This window comes from Salmo salar, chromosome ssa01 (assembly GCF_905237065.1).
Source record: "Salmo salar chromosome ssa01, Ssal_v3.1, whole genome shotgun sequence".
Classification (NCBI taxonomy): domain Eukaryota; kingdom Metazoa; phylum Chordata; class Actinopteri; order Salmoniformes; family Salmonidae; genus Salmo; species Salmo salar.
Genome location: NC_059442.1, coordinates 149748901 through 149772666, shown reverse-complemented (window position 1 = coordinate 149772666; position 23766 = coordinate 149748901). Strand labels below are relative to the sequence as shown.

The window sequence follows — 23766 nt, the reverse complement described above, 5'->3', positions numbered from 1 at the left end:
TGTCTGGTTTGGCCAAAGGCTGAGTTGAGTTTTAATGGCTCTGTGATGCCAAGTCAAAGAATAGGACAGGAAGACATTTCAGTACTTGGTTTTATTTTGAAGGGAAAAAATGTAACTGGGATATATAAAGCAGTTAGGAATGCAATAACAGTAAGACGACAGTAAAAGGCAAAAAAAACAACGTTTAAGCACGTTTACATTTTGTATGGTATTGCTTTATAAATTCTTACTCCATTTCTTAAATCATGAAGTGTTTTACTCAAATACTTAGGATGTTTTTAAGCATGCCAATGTATTTTCAGGATGTACATTTCATTACATATATTACATTTCAGTTTAATATAATATTGCACTTATCTAGTGACGGACTCATCTTCAAATCAGACCAGGCCAGCCACATGCATAAGGTCATACAAGTCAAAGGTTATAGGTCAAACTGTAGTGTTAGCTAAAGACAGAAAGAAGAGATGGAAATGAATAGTAAAAGATTTTACAAATCATGTATAAAATAAACAAAATACTTAAAGACCCCAAATACAATGAAAACTGACAAAAATTTAAGTGATTTTACAACGGACAGGTTTGTACTGTATATGTCTACAGATAACATGAGACAGGACTAGGAAGGGGGCATCTCAATTTAACTAAAATGGCTGCCTCTACACTCCTAAACTTCTCTCCATCTGCACTAAAAAAAATCTGTACAGTGAAAAGCTAATTCCTCTGAGTCATTCTACTGTGTTGCTGTCACCTACCCACCGTTTATAGATCAGTGCAGATGAAGGAGAAGAAGCCACTTCAGACTAGAGACCCAGTCAGAGATATGCGGACGCTGCAGAAAGTCACATGATTGGGTTTTGACCACTTGCCATGAAGACACAGCATGAAGCATGAGCCCCATATGCTAAGCCTACTGACTCACTGTGGTTAGTTACCAGTACCATACCACTGGTGGATTCAGTGAGGTAAACACAGATAGAAATATAATGAATAGAGCTGACAAGATCCCTGTTCTACATGACCGACAATCATATCAGTTCTGCACCATACATTTCTATCTGAGCGTTTTTCAAGACCGGAAAAATACAGTACTACCACCTTTGACCTGGCCAAATGTCAACTTGGACAGCAGTTGTACACACAGTCCTTCAGTTCCAAACAGTACATCATTTTCTCTTCAACATGTCCTTCATACTCAGTGCATGATTTATTACAGTAAACAGAGATTGTTCCTATAGAAATAGTTTCAGTTTTGACAACTCTTAGATACAACACAGATAAAATAACCAGGCGTAGATAACGTGAAGCGACTCCACGGTTATAGTGGACTCATGAAAAATAATATCAGTGAAAATAAAGCGGTGAAAAAAAGAAACACTCCTTTCTAAATGAAAACGACCTTAAAAAGAACGTAAAAGCACACTTTAAAAACCATCAACAGAAACACATGTCATGATGGAATATGAATATAGAGTATGGAATGAATGACACCTGTCTTTGTAGAGCTGGACAGATCAGCTGACTTTAAAGGGCACTGGTTTTACAGAGAAAAATATCATGACTTCTCGACACCAGGGGTTGCCACGCTCACCCGCAGAGGACTGGACGGTGTGAGTGCAGGCATTTTGTTCCAGCCAAACAATAACACACTTTATTCTATGGGGGGTTGAATTAACATTAAAGAAAACACTCAATCCTGTCAAACGGAAAACAAACTCACCCCAGCAACCTAACCTCTTCCAAGCTCTTAGTTAATTCTATATAAAGGGATCCCAGAACCCTAGCTCTCCAGTCGGGGCACTGACAAGGAGCCTAATTCCCCCGTTTGGTCCAGGACAAAGAAGGAATCGAGTGAAGGAATTACTTTTACATAGTGACTTTCATTACTAGGTTCTCAAAGTGCTTGACTATATAGAGCGTGAGGAGTCAGCACAACACAGAAAACCAAGAGCAAAGGCTAGTGGTCCATTACAAAGACGAGAAGAAATAGTAAGAAATAGTTAACATCTCTACTCAGGAAACATCTCTACTCAGCTTTCAGGCTGTCAATGTGGAGCCAGAAATAGTAGATGGTAGTGGCTGAGGTCAAAGGTCAGAGTCCCAGTCGGTGCCGGTGTATGTGTGTGTATCTTGTATCTAGTTCTCCCAGTCGGTGCAGGGCAGGCCTTCGTCCTCAGACTCAGACTCAGGCGAAGCCTCCTTGATGCGTCTCAGGGCTTCATGGATGGAGCGGGTCAGAGCGTCGGCAGAGTGGGGGAACGAGCCCTTGGTGTGCCGCTGCTGTTCCGGCCGCGTCCGCACCTTCTTCAACCGGACGCCCTGCCGGATCTGGGCCAGGATGTTGTTGCTCTCGTCATCGTCTGGGTCGGGGGCTAGGACTCTCAGCTCAGCCTTACGCAGGTGGAAGCTGCCTCTCTTCAGGGAGTTCAGGACCTCGTCCATGGGAGAACTCGCTGGAGAGATGGGAGAATGGAACAATGTTAAAAATCTTGTCAAGTTATGATTTTAATATATTCCTTTAAAATCCAGGTAACAGTATGTTGTCATGTCTGACCTCTCCTCCATTGTGAGGAGTCCAGCATGGCTGTCTTCTTCAGTTTCTTTCTGGCTGTCTGCAGCTGACTGCTGTCAAAGAAACGTGGGGAGAAGGGAGCCAGGGGGAGCGGCTCTGAATCCGACCCAGCCTTGGACTGCCGGACTGGGCTAGTGGGGTGAGCCCACTCAACTCCCTCACTGGAGAGGTCATCTAAGGAGGGAGGGGGTGGGGGAGGAGGAGGGGGAGGAGGTGGAGGGGCAGAGGAGGGGATCGCTGAGAGGGGAGGAAGAGAGGGGGCAGAGAGAGGCCCAGTGGCGCCCCCTAACAGGGGTAGAGAGACACTCTGGTGACCACAGGCATCAGAGGGAGGAGCAGAGAGCTCAGGGAGATCAACAGAATCTGTTTGGACACTGGCAACCAGGGTCTCAGGCCTCCCCGCGGGGGAGAGGGGAGAGGAGGTTTTCCTCCGGGAGTGGCCGTGGGACATACGCAGTCTGCTGGACTTCAGAGTCACCTGACCAGGGAAACGCTGCAACAGAAAGAACCAACAGTTACAACATGCGTCTAAACACAGCGTCAACCTAAGATGTACTCAACATGAGAGGTTTAGACTGTGTTATTCAGAGGTAACTGTGTCCTCTCACCTGTTTGAAGCTGCGTAGTCTGTCCAGAGTTCTCGACCTATCCAGACTCATTCTGGCGTTACTCCTCTCCTCCTCTTCCTCCTGCTCCTCCCCTCGCTATGGAGAAACACAGACAGGATGAGGATCTATTCACCATCATTCCTATAACACTGAATCAACTAGAGGCATGGCCGATTAATTAGGGCCGATTAATTAGGGCCGATTAATTAGGGCCGATTTCAACTTTTCATAACAATCGGTAATCTGCCTTTTTGGACGCCGATTATGGACGAATACATTGCAATCTACGAGGAGACTGTGTGGCAGGCTGACCACCTGTTACGCGAGTGCAGCATTAAAATGACCTGTGGCTGCAAGGAGCCACGGTAAGTTGCTAGCTAGAACTTATCGTAAAACAATCAATCTTCACATAATCACTAGTTAACTACACATGGTTGATGATAATACTAGGTTAACTAGCTTGTCCTGTGTTGCATATAATCAATGCAGTGCCTGTTAATTTATCATCGAATCACAGCCTACTTCAACTTCGCCAAACGGGGGATGATTTAACAAAAGCGCATTCGTGAAAAAAGCACATAAGTTGCACAAATGTCCCTAACCATAAACATCAAATCCTTTCTTAAAATCAACACACAGAAGTATATTTTTTTAAACGTGCATATTTAGTTAAAAGAAATTAATGTTAGCAGGCAATATTAACAAGGGAAATTGTGTCACATCTCTTGCGTTCAGTGCAAGCAGAGTCAGGGTATATGCAGCAGTTTGGGCCACCTGGCTCGTTGAGAACTGTGTGAAGACCATTTCTTCCTAACAAAGGCCATAATTCATTTGCCAGAATTGTACATAATTATGACACAGGTTGCGCAACGTAACAGCAATATTTAGACTTGGGGTTGCCACCCGTTCGATAAAATATGGAACGGTTCCGTATTTCACTGAAAGAATAAACGTTTTATTTTTCAAAATAATAGTTTACGGATTTGACCATATTAATAATGACCTAAGGATCGTATTTCTGAGTGTTTATTATAATTAAGTCTATGATTTGATATTTGATGGCGCAGTCTGACTGAGCGGTGATAGGCAGCAGCAGGCTCGTAAGCATTTATTCAAACAGCACTTTACTGCGTTTGCCAGCAGCTCTTAGCAATGCATGAAGCACAGTGCTGTTTATGACTTATCAATTTATCAAGCCTATCAACTCCTGAGATTAGGCTGGCAATACTAAAGTGCCTATAAGAACATCCAATAGTCAAAGGTATATGAAATACAAATGGTATAGAGAGAAATAGTCGACGCGTAATAATTCCTTTAATAACTAAAACCTAAAACTTCTTACCTGGGAATATTGAAGACTCATGTTAAAAGGAACCACCAGCTTTCATATGTTCTCATGTTCTGAGCAAGGAACTTAAACATTAGCTTTTTTACATGGCACATATTGCACTTTTACTTTCTTCTCCAACACTTTGTTTTTGCATTATTTAAACCAAATTGAAAATGTTTCATTATTTATTTGAGACTAAATAGATTTTATTTATGTATTATATTAAGTTAATATAAAAGTGTTAATTCAGTATAGTTGTAATTGTCATTATTACAATTATATATATAAAAATCGTCAGAATAATCGTTATCGGCTTTTTTTGGTCCTCCAATAATCGGTATTGGTATCGGCGTTGAAAAATCCTAATCGGTCAACCTCTAGAATCAACACAAACACTAATGAAACATATCAGTGTACCTGTTGCAGTGCTTGATGGGTCTGGTCGTCTTTACTACCTTGGCGTTGCTGTATCTTCTGGTTGTGGTTGATGATACAGATCTCCTGGTTACAGATAAACAAGACATATTACAGCCAACACATTACAGGCTTTGATTTGTTAGTAAGTCCAGAGCTAAGCGTGTGATTGGTTGATTATTACCTTTTTGGTTTTAAGGTAGGCCTTCTTGGCGGTGATGCGTCCCCTGCGTGCCTCTAGCTGTCTGGTCCGCTGCTGCAGCTGGCTGAGCTTGTCTCTGAGGGGGGGAAGAGAGGCTGAGGGGTCCTCTACCCTCCGCATGGCATCAGGACTCTCATACGCATCATAGTACACTACCTCGTCCTGCCGCTCTGGGGAGGGAAGGGCACAGAGAGGTACACTGTTAGATAACCTCACTAGTAGTGTTTCTACAGAGGCTCTGGAGCTGAGCAGTTAGAACAGGTCTAGTGGTTCATTAACAGTAACAGGTATAGATGTATAGTAGTCTGGGGAGGCTGGTGAGTTGGGCGTTGAGCAGAAGTTCCTAGTCTGAATGTTACTTAGAAGTAACAGGTATAAAGTGCATAGTATTACCAGTGATCTGTCTGCGGAGGCTGGTGAGCTGGGCGTTGAGCAGCAGTTCCTCACAGCGCAGCACCTCAGCCTGGATGTCATAGAGCTGCAGCTGGAGCTCATAGTACAGCGCCTCCATCTGGTCCAACCGCTGCATGGCATCCTCTCCCTCCTGCAGGCTCTGCATCTGAGACAGACAGACATAGAAGGTCAGAAACACAGACAGAGAGAGAGTCAGAGTATTGTGTACCTCAGGGATGGACAACTTTGATGGGGGTGGGGCCCTTATGGGAGTGGGGGCCACAAGAAATCTGAACTCATCATGAAGGGCCGCAGTTGCTGGCGGGTCTGCGTACACACATGTGCATTTTGAAATTGCACCTTGGTTATTCTACTATTCTAACTGCAACAGCAATTTGAGACCCGACTGAGTTTTTTCTTTTTGTTTTATTGATCTGAGGGCCTTCAGAAGGGGGGCCGCCGCCAGTTGCCCATCCCTGGTGTACCTGATGTGTGGTGAGATATCTGGTGTAAAATGGCTGCCGTGGCATCACCCAGGTAGGTGATACACATTGGTGGTGGATGAGGCATGATTCCCCAATACAATGTGCTTTGAGCATCTTGAAAAATGCTTTATAGATTTATCAGTACTGCCCCTCTCAGGCCGTGTTTCCTCTGCTTCAGGCAGATCTCCTTGGCCCTCATCAGTTGACTATTTATTACTATAATAACAGTAGTAGTATAGTAATAGTATTAGTTGTAGTACTGTAATATAGGAGTAATACCTCCTCTTTCAGGCCGTGTTTCCTCTGCTCCAGGCAGATCTCCTTGGCCCTCATCAGTTGACTATTTATTACTATAATAACAGTAGTAGTATAGTAATAGTATTAGTTGTAGTACTGTAATATAGGAGTAATACCTCCTCTTTCAGGCCGTGTTTTCTCTGCTCCAGGCAGATCTCCTTGGCCCTCATCAATTGCAATGTTTCCTTGGAGACGGCGTACTGCAGACGCTCCATGCGGTCCACAGCTGCAGCCCATGTCGACTTGCCAAACTTCCTCTGGTCCACACGCATCCGCTCATACACCGCTGCAACACACACACACCCACAGAACAATTACTGTAAAACTTCAATTAATAGCTTGGGCGTTTATTTGCTTAAACAGAACACAACAGGCACGTATGTGTTATCATTTGCACACCATGTCACATTTATTTTGTCTTAGTATGCCTCTATATATATATATATTTTTACAAGATATGTCCTTGACAGAATACTTATTTTCCTCTCTGCATTTTTGTCAGTTCTTACTTTCACCACTAGAGGGCTATCTGCTGATTTCTAGCGGTCTGTACTGCCTAAGTTGGAGACAAAAACAAATGATTTACATGTTTGGGAATAGTTATAGACTTTGTAGTCAGTGTGGAGCCAGTGGATAGTTGGGTTATGGTTAGTTTGGGGATTCTGGGAGAGCAGTTTAAAGCCTGGAGATTATGGTCTGATTGAGGGGCTGATCTGCCATCTGGATAATTCATGGCTCTGGAGTTTGTCTGTACAGAGTTGTGTGTGTTTATGTGTTTCTCTGTGTGTTTCTCTATAGGCGTGTTCACACTGCACCTTAGCCTGGGGCTAAGGGAGATTCTGCAGGTTATTTTTATAAGTAAATTCATACTATTTAATCCTGAGGACAAAAACCAAAATAATTTAAATCAGTGCAAAAACAATGGTTGCTCTGCCTAACAAAAATGGTCGCTATGCAGGCTGGCTAAGGTCTTCTCACTTAGCCAACTAAAGCTACAAACTCTACAGCTGGAAGGGCAGCAAACGATCCATTTTCCTCTGTTTTCTATTGATATTTAATTGCATATATCCATGATAATAATATTGTTGCATGATTTCGCCTGGATCAGAAAAGTTGACGTCTCGTTCATTCACTGCATTCTTTGTGAGATAGAATTTCAAAAGTGAAACATTGTTTCCGATGTCAGACAGGCAGACAGCAATGTTTATACAAAGCATCACTGTTGGAAATCAAATGCTAGAAGCAACAGGAAATATTGTGTTAATAAATTGCTTATAATATTGGTTGTGAGTCAGAGATGTTGGTCGCATGTTGTGTTTGTCAGTTAGCCCAGGGCTTGGGTATACAAGTGTGAATCCTTAGCCAGGGCTAAAGCTTAGCCCAGGGTTAACAAATACTTATGTGAACACAGGCTAAGCTAACCCAGGCAAGTCTAGCCTGGAGCTAAGATATCCCGGGGCTAAGAACAACGCCAGTGTGAAAAGGCCTTATGTGTGTATGTGTGTGTGTGTGTGTGTGTGTGTGTACCTTTCTGAGCCTTGGCGGTGGTCTCAAAGAACTTGACGGTAAGGTCCTGTATGGAGAGGACGGCAGCGTGAGCCTTCCTCATCCACTCCTCATCCTCCCTCCTCAGCCCCTCCACACGACGAGGCCCCAGACGCTCCGTCTCCAAGGAGATCTGACCGAGGGGACACAGATCAATAGGGGTCACACAAAGGTCAAATCAACATAAATCAATTACATTTTTATGAATATATTATCCCAGAGGGAAATATGGTGTGCTGGTCCAGCAGGATAAAATAAAGGGATTGGATTAATAAATGAAAGTCAAACTCTCGCACATTGATACATTGAGAAATTCAGACCTTACAAATAGTGATTAATTGAGGATTTAAAGTACCTCAATTCACCTGGCCTCATGTCATACCAGTCTTTAACAGCAGGTTGTGCTGTGGTGTAGCAGTCAGGGACATAGAGCTTCAAGACTGGACATGTGTTTACTGTACTACTAAACCCAGTGTCCTCCTTTGTTGTAACTTTTGATAACTGTAGGACGTTCTCTAAGGTTAAGACAACCTCATTTAATCAAACATACTGAGGCAACGACAATCGAGTGCTTAAGTGTTACTGACTTCTCAGGCTTATTAGTTCATTAGTTGGAAGTGACTTGGGTAAGGTCTTTTACACTGTCTTTGTAGCTAGCTAACCAGCCCTGGATAAGCCCTGTGTGAATTAGTAAAACATCTGATCAGTGTTCTGTTCATTGTGTGTTTTAGCTGGAACATATTGTAGTTAGAGCAGCTGATTTCCTAAGAACAGCCCACTGTTTTGCTCTTGTCTGGAACAGACTTGATTTCAACGTCCACGGATGTAGATTTTTGTTCCGGTCCAGAACAAATCTGAATCCATCATAGACGTCTATGTTTGGTTCAGATTTGGTCCGGTCTGAACTAGCTTTGATTTGGCTCAAACAAACATATATGCTTGGTTCAGATTTGGTCCAGTCTTGATTTCAACGTCCAGAGTTGTCCGGTTCTACCGGCCTATATTTGGTCCAAACATAGACGTCTATAATTGGTTCAGATTTGGTCCGATCCGGACTGGCCTTGATTTGGCCCAAACATAGACATTTCAAAAGTTTGGAAAGCACAATACAGTAAATAAAAGTTGAGTACAGCACAGTACCTTAGAGTATAGTACAGTATAATGTACTCTATTGTACCCTATTTTACTCTAATGTATTCTACTGAACTAAACTGTAGTCTACTGAATTAAACTGTCCTGCTGCTCATTGACTACAGCTCAGCGTTCAACACCATAGTGCCCACAAAGCTCATCACTAAGCTAAGGTATCTGACGGTATCTGACGTTAAGGCGCTACATAGGGTAGTGCATACGGCCCAATACATCAGAGGCCAAGCTTCCTGACACCCAGGACCTATATACCAGGCGGTGTCAGAGGAAGGCCAAAAAATTGTCAAAGACTCCAGTTACCCAAGTCATAGACTGTTCTCTCTGCTACTGCATGGCAAGCGGTACCGGAGTGCCAAGTCTAGGTCCAAAAGGCTCCTTAACAGTATCTACCCCCAAGCCATAAGACTGCTGAACAATTAATCAAATGGCCACCCGGACTATTTACATTGACCCCCCCCTTTTGCTTTTACACTGCTGCTACTCGCTGATCTTCATCTAAGACACAACAATAGACAAACAGTGTGTTTAAACTAATAACACACAAATTATTGTATGTTTCTTGTCTATATTAAATACATCATTTAAACATTCACAGTGTAGGTTGGGAAAAGTATGTGAACCCCTAGGCTAATGACTTCTCCAAAAGCTCATTGGAGTCAGCTAACCTGGAGTCCAATCAATGAGACGAGATTGGAGATGTTGGTTAGAGCTCCCTTGCCCTATAAAAAACACTCACAAAATGTGAGTTTGCTATTCACAATAAGCATTGCCTGATGTGAACCATGCCTCAAACAAAAGAGAATTCAGAAGACCTAAGAATAAGAATTGTTGACTTGCATACAGCTGGAAAGGGTTACAAAAGTATTTCTAAGAGCCGTGATGTTCATCAGTCCACAGTAAGACAAATTGTCTATAAATGGAGAAAGTTCAGCACTGTTGCTACTCTCCCTAGGAGTGGCCGTCCTGCAAAGATGACTGCAAGAGCACAGTGCAGAATGCTCAATGAGGTTAAGAAGAATCCTAGAGTGTCAGCTAAAGACTTACAGAAATCTCTGGAACATGCTAACATCTCTGTTGACGAGTCTGCGATATGTAAAACACTAAACAAGAATGGTGTTCATGGGAGGACACCACGGAAGAAGCCACTGCTGTCCCAAAAAATATTGCTGGACGTCTGAAGTTTGCAAAAGTGCACCTGGATGTTCCACAGCGCTACTGGCAAAATATTCTGTGGACAGATGAAACTACAGTTGAGTTGTTTGGAATGAAGATAAAACCCTATGTGTGGAGAAAAAAAGGCACATCACACCAACATTAAAACCTCATCCCAACTGTAAAGTATGGTGGAGGGAGCATCATTGTTTAGGGCTGCTTTGCTGCCTCAGGGCCCGGACAGCTTGCTATCATCGACGGAAAAATTAATTCCCAAGTTTATCAAGACATTTTGCAGGGAAATGTTAGGCTATCTGTCTGCCAATTGAAGCTCAACAGAAGTTGGGTTATGCAAAACGACAACGACCCAAAAAACAGAAGTAAATAAACAACAGAATGGCTTCAACAGAAAATACATCTTCTGGAGTTGCCCAGTCAGTCCTGACCTCAACCCGATTGAGATGCTGTGGCATGACCTCAAGAGAGAAGTTCACACCGGATAGCCCAAGAAAATTGCTGAACTGAAACAGTTTTGTAAAGAGGAATGGTCCAAAATTCCTCCTGACTGTTGTTGCAGGTCTGATCCACAACTACAGAAACGTTTGGTTGAGGTTATTGCTGCCAAAGGAGGGTCAACCTGTTAGAAAATCCAAGGGTCCACATACTTTTCCCACCCTGCATTGTGAATGTTTACACGGTGTGTTCAATAAAGACATGAAAACGTATAATTGTTTGTGTGTTATTAGTTTAAGCAGACTGTGTTTGTACAGTTGAAGTCAGAAGTATACATACACACAGAAATTAAAACTCGTTTTTCAACCACTCCACAAATTTCTTGTTAACAAACTATAGTTTTGGCAAGTCGGTTAGGACATCTACTTTGTGTATGACGCAAGTAATTTTCCCAACAAATGTTTAGAAATTATTTCACTTATAATTCACTGTATCACAATTCCAGTGGGTCAGATGTTTACATACACTAAGTTGACTGTGCCTTTAAACAGCTTGGAAAATTCCAGAAAATTATGTCATGGCTTTAGAAACTTCTGATAGGTGGATGTATTTGGGGATGTATTTCAATGCCTACCTTCAAACTCAGTGCCTCCTTTGCTTGACATCATGGGAAAATAGAAAGAAATCAGCCAAGACCTCAGAATTTTTTTTTAGACCTCCACAAGTCTGGTTCATCCTTGGGAGCAATTTCCAAATGCCTGAACGTACTACATTCATCTGTACAAACAATAGTACGCAAGTATAAACACCATGGGACCACACAGCCGTCATACCGCTCAGGAAGGAGACGTGTTCTGTCTCCTAGAGATGAACGTACTTTGGTGCGAAAAGTGCAAATCAATCCCAGAACAACAGCAAAGGACCTTGTGAAGATGCTGGAGGAATATATATATATCCACATATATATATCCACAGTAAAACGAGTCCTACATTGACATAACCTGAAAGGCCACTCCGCAAGGAAGAAGCCACTGCTCCAAAACCGCGATAAAAAAGCCAGACTGCACATGGGGAAAAATATCATACTTTTTGGAGAAATGTCCTCTGGTCTGATGAAACAAAAATAGAACTGTTTGGCCATAATGACCACTGTTATGTTTGGAGGAAAAAGGGGAAGGCTTGAAAGCCAAAGAACACCATCCCAAACGTAAAACACGGGGGTGGCAGCATCATGTTGTGGGGGTGCTTTGCTGCAGGAGGGACTGGTGCACTTCACAAAATAGATGGCTTCATGAGGAAGGACAATTATGTGGATATATTGAAGCAACATCTCAAGACAGTCAGGAAGTTAAAGCTTGGTCGCAAATGGGTCTTCCAAATGGACAATGACCTAAAGCATATTTCCAAAGTTGTGGCAAAATGGCTTAAGGACAACAACGTCAAGGTATTGGAGTGGCCATCACAAAGCCCTGACCTCAATCCCATAGAAAAGTTGTGGGCAGAACTGAAAAAGTGTGTGCGAGCAAGGAGGCCTACAAACCTGACTCAGTTTCACTAGCTCTGTCAGGAGGAATGGGCCAAAATTCACCCTACTTATTAAGGGAAGCTTGTGGAAGGCTACCCGAACATTTGACCCAAGTTAAACAATTTAAAGGCAATGCTACCAAATACTAATTGAGTGTATGTAAACTTCTGACCCACTGGAATTGTGATACATTGAATTATAAGTGAAATAATCTGTCTGTAAACAATTGTTGGAAAAATTATTTGTGTCATGCACAAAGTAGATGTCCTAACCAACTTGCCGAAACGTTAGTTTGTTAACAAGAAATTTGTGGAGTGGTTGAAAAACGAGTTTTAATACTCCAACCTAAGTGCATGTAAACTTCCGACTTCAACTGTATATTGTTGTGACCTAGATGAAGATCAGATCAAATGTTATGACCAATTTATGCAGAAATCCAGGTATTTCCAAAGGGTTCACATATTTTTTCTTGACACTGTAATTCTACTGTGTTACTTTTTATTTTATTTAGTAAATATTTTCTTAACTCTATTTCTTGAACTGCACTGTTGGTTAAGAGCTTGTAAGTAAGCATTTCACAGTACGGTCTACACCTGTTGTATTTGGAGAATGTGACAAATAAAATTGGATTTGATTTGTTTTGATGAGTTAGTCACCTGAAATGCATTTCAATTAACAGGTGTGCCTTGTTAAAAGTTAAATAGTGGAATTTCTGTACTTCTTAATGCATTTGAGCCAATCAGTTGTGTTGTGACAAGGTAGGGTTGGTATACAGATAATAGCCCTATTTGGTAAAAGACCATATTACGGCAAGAACAGCTCAAACAAGCTGTCCATCATTAATTTAAAACATGAAGGTCAATCTGGAAAATGTCAACTTTGAACGTTTCTTCAAGAGCAGTTGCAAAAACCATTAGGCGCTATGATGAAACTGGCTCTATCGAGGACAGCCACAGGAATGGTTGACCCAGAGATACCTCTGCTACAGGGGATAAGTTCATTAGAGTTACCAGCCTCAGAAAGTGCAGCCCAAATAAACAGAGTTCAAGTAATAGACACATCTCAACATCAACTGTTCAGAGGAGACTGTGTGAATCAGGCCTTCATGGTCCAATTGCTGCAAAGAAACCACTACCAAAGGACACCAATAAGAAGAGACTTGCTTGGGCCAAGAAACAAGAGCAATCGACATTAGACCAGTGGAAATCTGTCCTTTGGTCTGATTCTGGTTCCAACCGTCGTGTCTTTGTGAGACGCAGAGTAGGTGAACGGATGATCTCTGCATGTGTGGTTCCCACCGTGAAGCATGGAGGAGGACGTGTGATGGTGCTTTGCTGGGGACACTGTGTCATTTATTTAGAATTCATGGCACACTTAACCAGCAAGGCTACCACAGCATTCTGCAGCGATACGCCATCCCTTCTGGTTTGCGCTTAGTGGGACTACCATTTGTTTTTCAATAGGACAATGACCCAACACACCTCCAGGCTGTGTAAGGGCTTTTTGACCAAGAAAAAGTGATGGAGTACTGCATCAGATGACCTGGCCTCCACAATGACTCGACCTCAACCTAATTGAGATGGTTTGGGATGAGTTGGAGTGAAGGAAAAGCAGCCAACAAATGCTCAGCATATGTAGGAACTCCTTCAAGACTGTTGGAAAAGCATTCCAGGTGAAGCTGGTTGAGAGAATGCCAGGAGTGTGCAAAGATGTCATCAAGGCAAAGGGTGGCTACTTCGAACAATCTCAAATATAAAATATATTTTGATTTGTTTAACACTTTTTTAGCTACTACATGATTCCATATATTATTTCATAGTTTTGATGTCTACACTATTATTCTACAATGTAGAAAATTGTAAAAAATTAAGAAAAACCCTTGAATGAGTAGGCGTGTCCAAACTTTTGACTGGTACTGTATGTGCAGTTGAAATTTAGCCATAGAATCAATGACCAAAAAATACATATTTTCAATTTCTGTAAATGATGTCTTCTTAACTTTCATTCAGAACTGAAAACAAACTTCATTTCAGCATCCTAAAAATACATGAACTGAAAATGGAAAGACGTCTTTTCGACATAATTTTGCTTACTGGAAGACTACATACACTCACTCATATGTTAATATCTCAATGTAAAACAGATGTGTCTGTATGGGCGCTCTCTCTCTCACACACACACACACGCCACATGCATGCATGCACGCAGGCAAGCACACACACAGTAATCAACAGCACGCCGCACGTGACCTGAGTGGTTTACATCAGCCAACAAACTGTATGCTGAGTGTGTGTGACAGAGGGAGAGAAAGACTTAGATAGAGGGGGGAGAGAGTAGATAGAGAGAGTGTGTTAGAGGGAGAAAAGGCAAGATAAAGGGAGAGTACTCAGTCAGTCCCACAAAATTAGACATGACCTTAGTGCTGAGGTATCCATTCTCCAATAGAGAGGGAATATTAGCCCTCTACAAAAACTATAACATTTAGACTTTGACTAACATCTGGGCCACACATCCTGCTGTGGAACTATAGAAACACCCTAACAATGGGGATGTCCATCTTAAAAGAAATAGGCCTACTGTAAACACTGGCTAGTCACTTCACTGCAGACTTTCTTTCCAAGGGCTATTGACCCCATGTAAAATACACACTTTTTACTATGCCATTGTTCTCCGTTTCCCTGATTTTGTTGTTGACTGTTGTCTGTGTGTGTATGCCTAGGTGGTTTAGGCATGGTTCTGGTTAAATAAGGTGTTCTTGAAGTGAAAGAGCTAAAGACATGAATAGATGAAGTTATCGGGAAATCTAGAATAGAAGTATGAGAATGGAATAATGAGATGCGAATAGAATAGTGGATATGACGTCAGAGAGCCTTTATGTTGTTTTCTGTCCAGTAAGCCCCTCCCCCTCTCAGCCGTCACTTCCTCGTTGCTGTGTCACTGTGGTGTGGACCATGTGGTGTGGGTCTCATCTCAGACACGACACCCTATCTATCCATGACCTAATCCTACACCACTAAATTATACACACACACTGACACTGCCTCCAGTAATAGAACTACACTACAATATTTCTCCATTCTTCTGCCCATCTTTCCACACGTCCTCTACAGCCCACTATGTAATCTGCAGCTTCAGACAGCTGGTGTCAAAGTGAATGAGGCAGAAATAGCAGCCAGGTCTGTTTCCAGGGCCATAGGGCCACAGGCTGAGATACGTACAGATAGACCACAAAGATAACAACAGATAGACCAGTGTCACGGTGTCATGGTCCTTATCACAGATGCTTAAAACTGCCTTCTATCACTTTGGGAGTGGGGAACGTTAGCACACACACAGAGCACAGACACACAGAGCACAGACACACAGAGCACAGACACACAGAGTTTTATCATCCAAAATGTTAATGTTCTTCCTCCTACCTATGCTACATAGCCACCGGTCCGTAGGTTACAGAAGCTACATGACTTATTAATGCATGCCTTCTGACCCTGGCTGTAACAGAATACCCATGCTGCATCACTCCAACACGCGATATGGCCTTCCCACAATGCACCATTCATCCTATACCTGCTCTCCTTTGTCCTCGACACTCATTCACTTCATCCCTTCATTCATCTATTCATCAGATCCCACATTCACTTGTTCCACTTGGCATGTTGACAGGCGCTAGGGTTCAGGGATGGGCAATTCTAGTGCTGATAGACTGCAGTGTGTGCAGGCTTTTGTTCCAACCCAGCTCTAACACAGTAATCAAAATTGGAGATTTGAAAACCACGATTAGTTGATTACTTGAATTGCAGTTATTGCTGGGCTTGAACAAAAGCCTGTCTAACGATACCCATTATCAGTTCAGACCCGAGCTTAAAATTAACATTTTGGTCCACCAGCCACTGTGGCAGGTAGATAAAAAATCTACCAGACACTCAGATTTTCCACCAGCCCAAATATTTTTTGGAGCAACAATTACACCAACACAACAAAACAAAAAAATGGATGAGTATGCTTTGTAATGTTGCTAAAACAATAAATGTATGACAAGTAAGAAGTAATAACCGGGGTTCATTATATTTGGCTTGGCACCTAAAACCCTCACAAACTTTTACAGATGCACAATTGAGAGCATCCTGTCGGGCTGTATCACTGCCTGGTACGGCAACTACACCGCCCGCAACCGCAGGGCTCTCCAGAGGGTGGTGCAGTCTGCCCAACGCATCACTTGGGGCAAACTACCTGCCCCCAGGAAACCCCCCAAGAAGTCCAAAAAGATCATAAAGGACAACAACCATCCAAGCCACTGCCTTTACACCCTGCTATCATCCAGGAGGCAAGGTCAGTACAGGTGCATCAAAGCTGGGACTGAGAGACTGAAAACCAGCTTCTATCTCAAGGCCATCAGACTGTTAAATAGCCATCACTAGCTGTGCCTATATACATAGACTTGAAATCACTGGCCACTTTAATAATGGAACACTAGTCACTTCAATGTTTACATATTTTGCATAACTCATCTCATATGTACAGTTGAAGTCGGAAGTTTACATACACCTTAGCGAAATACATTTAAACTCTGTTTTTCACAATTCCTGACATTTAATCCCAGTAAAAAATCCCTATCTTAGGTCAGTTAGGATCACCACTTTCTTTTAAGAATGTGAAATGTCGGAATAATAGTAGAGAGAATGATTTATTTCAGCTTTTATTTCTTTCATCACATTCCCAGTGGGTCAGAAGTTTACATACACTCAATTAGTATTTGGAAGCACTGCCTTTAAAATTGTTTAACTTGGGTCAAACGTTTCGGGTAGCCTTCCACAAGGTTCCCACAATAAGTTGGGTGAATTTTGGCCCATTCCTCCTGACAGAGCTTGAGTAACTGAGTCAGGTTTGTCGGCCTCCTTGCTCGCACATGCTTTTTCAGTTCTGCCCACAAATGTTCTATAGGATTGAGATCAGGGCTTTGTGATGGCCACTCCAATACCTTGACTTTGTTGTCCTTAAGCCATTTTGTCACAACTTTGGAAGTATGCTTGGGGTCAATGTCCATTTGGAAGACCCATTGCGACCAAGCTTTAACTTCCTGACTGATGTCTTGAGATGTTGCCTCAATATATTCACTGAATTTTCCTCCCTCATTATGCCATCTATTTTGTGAAGTGCACCAGTCCCTCCTGCAGCAAAGCACCCCCACAACATGATGCTGCCACCAGGATGGTGTTTTTGGCTTGCAAGCCTCCCCCTTTTTCCTCCAAACATAACGGTGGTCATTATGGCCAAACAGTTCTATTTTTGTTTCATCAGACCAGAGGACATTTCTCCAAAAAGTATGATCTTTATCCCCATGTGCAGTTGCAAACCGTGGTCTGGCTTTTTTATCACGGTTTTGGAGCATGGCTTCTTCCTTGCTGAGCGGACTTTCAGGTCTCATTTTACTGTGGATATATATACTTTTGTACCGGTTCCTCCAGCATCTTCACAACATCCTTTGCTGTTGTTCTGGGACTGATTTGTACTTTTTGCACCAAAGTACGTTCATCTCTAGGAGACAGAACGCATCTCCTTCCTGAGCGGTATGACGGCTCCGTGGTCCCATGGTGTTTATACTTGCGTACTATTGTTTGTACAGATGAACGAGGTACCTTCAGGCATTTGGAAATTGCTCCCAAGGATGAACCAGACTTGTGGCGGTCTACAATTGTTTTTCTGAGGTCTTGGTTGATTTCTTTTGATTTTCCCATGATGTCAAACAAAGAGGCACTGAGTTTAAATGTAGGCCTTGAAATACATACACAGGTACACCTCCAATTGACTCAAATGATGTCAATTAGCCTATCAGAAGCTTCTAAAGCCATGACATAATTTTCTGGAATTTTCCAATGCTGTTTAAAGGCACAGTCAATTTAGTGTATGTAAACGTCTGACCCACTGGAATTGTGATACAGTGAATTATAGGTGAAATAATCTGTCTGTAAACAATTGTTGGAAAAATTACTTGTGTCATACACAAAGTAGGTGTCCTAACCGACTTGCCAAAACTATAGTTTGTTAACAAGAAATTTGTTGAGCGGTTGATAAACAAGTTTTAATGACTCCAACATAAGTGTATGTAAACTTCCGACTTCAACTGTATATACTGTATTCTATTCTACTGCATCTTAGTCTATGTCACTCTGACATTTCTCGCCAAATATTTATATATTCTTAATTCCATTCCTTTACTTTAGACTTGTGTGTATAAGGTAGTTGTTGTGAAATTGTTAGATATTACTTGTCAGATATTACTGCACTGTTGGAGCTAGAAACACAAGCATTTTGCTACAGACGCGATAAAATCTGCTTAACACGTGTATGTGACAAATAAAATTTGATTTGTTTAATTACATTTTTTGTGACCTGAGTTTTTAACCAAATTATCACAGATGAGACAAATGTTCATCTGCCTCTTTAAGGGTTGGAGATTACCGTGGTAATGTGACTTGGGTCATGTTTGTGCCTGTGAGATTGAGAGTGACTAGTAGCTGTGTTGTCTTCTCTTCCCTAGCAATTGAAACTCAAACATTGAAAAACAACCTAGCTTGTGAACAAAACAACGTAAATAGCCAAGAAACACAAGAACAAAGTCTCACTTCAGTAGACATTCCTTTCAAGTAAATTAGACAAACTTGTATGCCTGTGCGCAGCACTTCTAAAAATGAATCTTCCACAACCCTTCACGCCAGGCAGTGTCGCAGCACGATGTGGCTCCAGGTCATCTATAAGTCTATGCTAGGTAAAGCTCCGCCTTATCTCAGTTCCCTGGTCACGATAACAACACCCACCCGTAGCACACGTTCCAGCAGGTATATCTCACTGATCATCCCCAAAGCCAACACCTCATTTGGCCGCCTTTCCTTCCAGTTCTCTGCTGCCAGTGACTGGAACGAATTGCAAAAATCACTGAAGTTGGAGACTTTTATTTCCCTCACCAACTTTAAACATCAGCTACCTGAGCTGCTAACCGATCACTGCAGCTGTACATAGTCCATCTGTAAATTGCCCACCCAATCTACCTACCTCATCCCCATACTGTTTTTATTTTATTTACCTTTCTGCTCTTTTGCACACCAGTATCTCTACTTGCACATCATCATATGCTCATTTATCACTCCAGTGTTAATCTGCTAAAATGTAATTATTCGCTCCTATGGCCTATTTATTGCCTTACCTCCTCATGCCTTTTGCACACACTGTATATAGACTTTTTTCCTACTGTGTTATTGACTTGTTTATTGTGTTATTGGCTTGTTTATTGTTTACTCCATGTGTAACTCTGTGTTGTTGTCTGTGTCACACTGCTTTGCTTTATCTTGGCCAGGTCGCAGTTGTAAATTAGAACTTGTTCTCAACTAGCTTACCTGGTTAAATAAAGGTGAAATATATATATATATATTTTTTTTAAATCATACTTGACTATTTTTCTCACAAATGCGAGTGAAATGTTCGCACTGTAGAGCCCTGACCACCCACCAATGTGGCTGGGGAAATAGACATCTTAACCACCGATGCTATAATCTACCCTCATTTGGAGGGTGGCGGCTATTCATTTTAGGCCTTTGTTCAGACCATTGCAACTCCTCATCATAAGATAATGTGTCTGCTCGATTGTATTAATTCCCATCTGCAAAGCTTCAAACAGCTAAATATAACTCTTGGCCTTGTCATCCTCTTCCTTTCTAGAGGTGACAGGCTTTATTTACACCTTCGACTAGGACAATGGCGTCAGCACAGACACTGTGTGTGTGTGTTTTCACACTCCCAGAGAAGGTAAGAGGATGCTGTGACTTTAGCAGGTAGGCTATATCTCTCCTTTGGGACATTGATAGTAGTCTATTGAGACTGAGAGACTACCTAACCTACCCTCATCTCTACACATTACATTTCTCACCACACATTACTTGCAACATTTACCAATTTCAACATCAAGCACAATGCAAAACACATGCAAATACCCTATCCTCCCGTCTTTGTCCTCTCCCACCTGTCTCTCCTCTCCCTCCCCCTGTTCTCTCTCTCGTCCTTCCTCTCAGTGATACACAGACTCCTCCTTTAATGAAACAGCCAGCTGTATACAGCAGGGCCGTTCTACTGACTCATCAGTCTGGAAGAAAACACAACATCCAACATCCTCCCAACCAAGAACTGACTGGCCCGTCTGGTATTGGACTTCATTTGCATACAGCTTTGTTTCCAGCCGTTGGCTCGTTGGTTTCCCCTGAGGGCAACAGGTGGTTGGACTGAGGCTGAATCAGCATTAAAGCATCAAATAGTCCTGACTAACTATCCCAGATGGATCTACTTAGCTCATGATGTAGCAGAGTTTAGGGATTTACTCATATTTTGTAATTGTCATCACAAATAAGGACTAGTGTGTGGAAACCATAGACATGAAATAAGATGAACCAACAGTTCTGGGTTTCTATGGTGGATAGAATATACAGTACTGCAGCTCCTCCTATAAATCTAACATTTAAAAAAAATAACACAACATAAGCATATTGTAGGGGGGGTTTAACAATGGACTACCAGCAAGACCACTAAGCACTTTCTCCTTTATTAGAGCCCAGTAGGCAGCAGGGTTTCCGGTAGGAAAATGTGACGCTGGACATTTGACCGACAACATTTTAGAAATGTACCTGACCCATATGCATTGAGTGCGTAACCTGATTAGGGTGTACACCCACAGCGCTCAGAATGACAGAAATCTATGGTAATATGCTAATTTATCTTAACAGAACAGGCATGTCGAGGATGCAAAGATGTGCGGTCATTCTTACCCAATTCTGATGTGCACTTTGAACATGTTAAAATAACTGTCCACATTTACTTTTCCTCGGCCAACAAGACGAGTAAGGAACAGCAAAATCACTAGCCTATGTCAATCCACTATATTAGAAAAGTTTAGGCTACCTAGTCTATTGGTCAGCTCTTTGAGAAAGACATGTCATATTCCAAACAGACAGTTGTGGGACAATAGATCCCAAATTCAAACAAGCAGTAGGCCTAGGATACATAAAAAATATGTTAAAAATCAACAGATCAGAACGTTTAGCTTAAAATGTTGATCAACTATTATTTCTTCACATTTTAAGTGTAGCAATGCACACAAGGCAGTAGGCTATGCGGGAATGTGCATTCCATAATACAATTAGCAGGAAAACACAGTTTTCAAAAAGGCACTGCACATGCCAGCAGTTTCATGTGACAGAGAAGAAAATATCCATTTAGAAAGAGAGAAAATCCTCTAGGCTACTTTGAAGCAAGGAAAGACATGCCTCATAATATGTATTAAAATGTTCAGATTTCAAACAACTAAGTGTATGTTTTCAAAATACATACTGCCTCCAGCTTATTGCAAAGTGGTGTGTGATGCTGATGAAGCCTGCCTTCCATTGCCGTTTGATGCCTTCTTCAAAACAACTGGGAACTCAGAAATCTCCGACTTCCGAGCGTTCAAGACAATTGGGAACTGGGGAAAAAAACGAGCTCTGACTACAAACATTTATTTGAACAGTCACCCAACTCGGAATTCCAACTCGGGAACTCTCTTTCTAGAGCTCTGACTTTCCAACCTGAAGATCTCTGACGTCATGATTTCACATCGTATTTTTCAGAGTTCCCAGATGTCTTGAAAGCACCACAAGATGCTGTAGCAGCAGCTCTAGCGGAGTCTGACAGATTTTCCACATAAAGGCTCTGTATCTGTATGCTGTACGAGTGTGATAAAAAAGATACATAACAAATATACTGTACACGCGCCAATTTAATTCCACAAAATTATGCAAATTAACCAATAGACCGATAAGCACAACCAGTCAAATGTATTTCCATCAACTGGTATTTTCATCAATGAATTGATTGAGATTTACAATGAGATTTTTGCCAATTTTATTTATCGGCTGTTTCATTTTTTTACCGGACAAAGGCCGGCTACTACCGGCTAACGGAAACCCTGGTAGGCAGGCAGGATTACTGAGACATATCATTGCTCCAGGTTATGGACATCTGGCAGGTGTACTACTGGAGTGCAGATCAGTGGAGCAGCTTTGACCACACTGGTAGGATTATCAAACGAGCCCAGAGCCCAGATCCTTCCTGCATATCTCACAGGGTTACCCTACCCTAGACGCTGATTCAAGGTCAGTTCAGCGTTTCTCCTCCTAATGGTTGGTGTTAGGATTTGGGGAGGGTAATCCTTCCCAAATGATCCTAGATCTGTACCTACCGGGAAGCAGATTCTACCCGGATCTCATAATGCTGCATTGTATTCTGAAGGAACTCCCCTTTCACATGGCCATGTATGTATGTATGTATGTATGTATGTATGTATGTATGTATGTATGTATGTATGTATGTATGTATGTATGTATGTATGTATGTATGTATGTATGTATGTATGTATGTATGTATGTATGTATGTATGTATGTATGTATGTATGTATGTACGTGTGTGAGCGGATGTGTGTGACCAGTGCAGCGTCACAGACAGCCATGCTGGGTGAAGAATATGATGTGGCCAAAGACAAACAGGGGGAAATCACCCCAACCTCCATGACTATAGGCTGAACCCTCACAAGAGATGACTAAAATAACACACAATCCTCACTAACACCCTCACAGAGAGAGGGGAGGGGGCAAGGAAAGGAAGGAGAGAGACAGAAAGACAGAAAGAGGGGGAGAGAGGCAGAGAGTAAGGCGAGAGGGGGGTGGGAGAAAGAGACTGAACAGAATGATAAGCAGCTGAAGAGAAGAGAGGAGAGGTGAGGTGTATGTGTGTGCTGAGCAGTATTCCAGCCTGGTTTGGTTTAGAGCCTGAGTACTGACCACAGCACTAATACTTCTACTGTTGGTTAAGCTGCTCTGGGCAGGGAGGCAGGCGGGCTGAGGGGGTGAAGCCTCTCTAGCTGATCTGATCCCCCCATCACACACACACCATCATATTGAGGTTAGTGTTAACCACATACCTAGGATCAGCTTAGCCTTAACCATTACAGTGGAGTAGGACAACAAAAAACTAGGAGCAATTTCATCCCACTCCCACCATCTCGTCAGTCCAGTTAGCCACAGAAGCTAACCCTAATGTCAGTAGACTTAGGAAATAATGTGTATTAGAGTGTATGCTGCTGTCTGTCAAAGAGCTTTTGGCCCACCCTTTAATGGTTCAAACAGCCAACCAATCAGCCTGTTACAAGTGTTTCGCAAACGTTTTGAAAACATGTGTTTAATCAAATACAAAGTTATTTTACAGAAAACAAATAAACAATTAGTATGCTTATAGGGAAAGGCACTCAACGTGCTCGGCACTGACACAAAATGACTGATGATTTGCTGAAATAAATTGATAGTAAGAAGATTGTGGGAACTGTTTTGTTAGACTAAAGTGCAGTTTTTAAAATGTCATATATCATAACCTATTGCTGAAAAAACGTAGGTGTTTTGGATTTGCATCCTCTGCCTTACTGTGGATTGAGAGTTACCTATCTAATAGAACACAGAGGGTTTTCGTTCATGGAAGCTTCTCTCATGCAAATTCAGTTGAGTGTGGTGTTCCGCAGGGCAGCCGGCTAGAGCCATTATTGTTTTGTTTTTACAAATGACCTTGAATAAA

The 23766-nt window shown here is 42.1% G+C and overlaps 1 protein-coding gene across 1 annotated transcript in view; it reads right to left on the bottom strand.

The window, feature by feature from the left end:
• Window positions 1-72: 72 nt before the first annotated feature.
• The window catches only part of jmy (junction mediating and regulatory protein, p53 cofactor), a 66540-nt gene continuing 42846 nt past the window's right edge, over window positions 73-23766 (bottom strand). Inside the window, exons 3-10 of the mRNA XM_045692156.1 lie at window positions 7829-7979; window positions 6418-6587; window positions 5520-5685; window positions 5109-5296; window positions 4928-5011; window positions 3181-3276; window positions 2555-3065; window positions 73-2453 (exon numbers count right to left, since the gene is read on the bottom strand). Of these exons, the coding sequence (XP_045548112.1) occupies window positions 2137-2453; window positions 2555-3065; window positions 3181-3276; window positions 4928-5011; window positions 5109-5296; window positions 5520-5685; window positions 6418-6587; window positions 7829-7979 (1683 nt within the window). The 3' untranslated portion in view covers window positions 73-2136. The remainder of the gene's footprint in view (window positions 2454-2554; window positions 3066-3180; window positions 3277-4927; window positions 5012-5108; window positions 5297-5519; window positions 5686-6417; window positions 6588-7828; window positions 7980-23766) is intronic.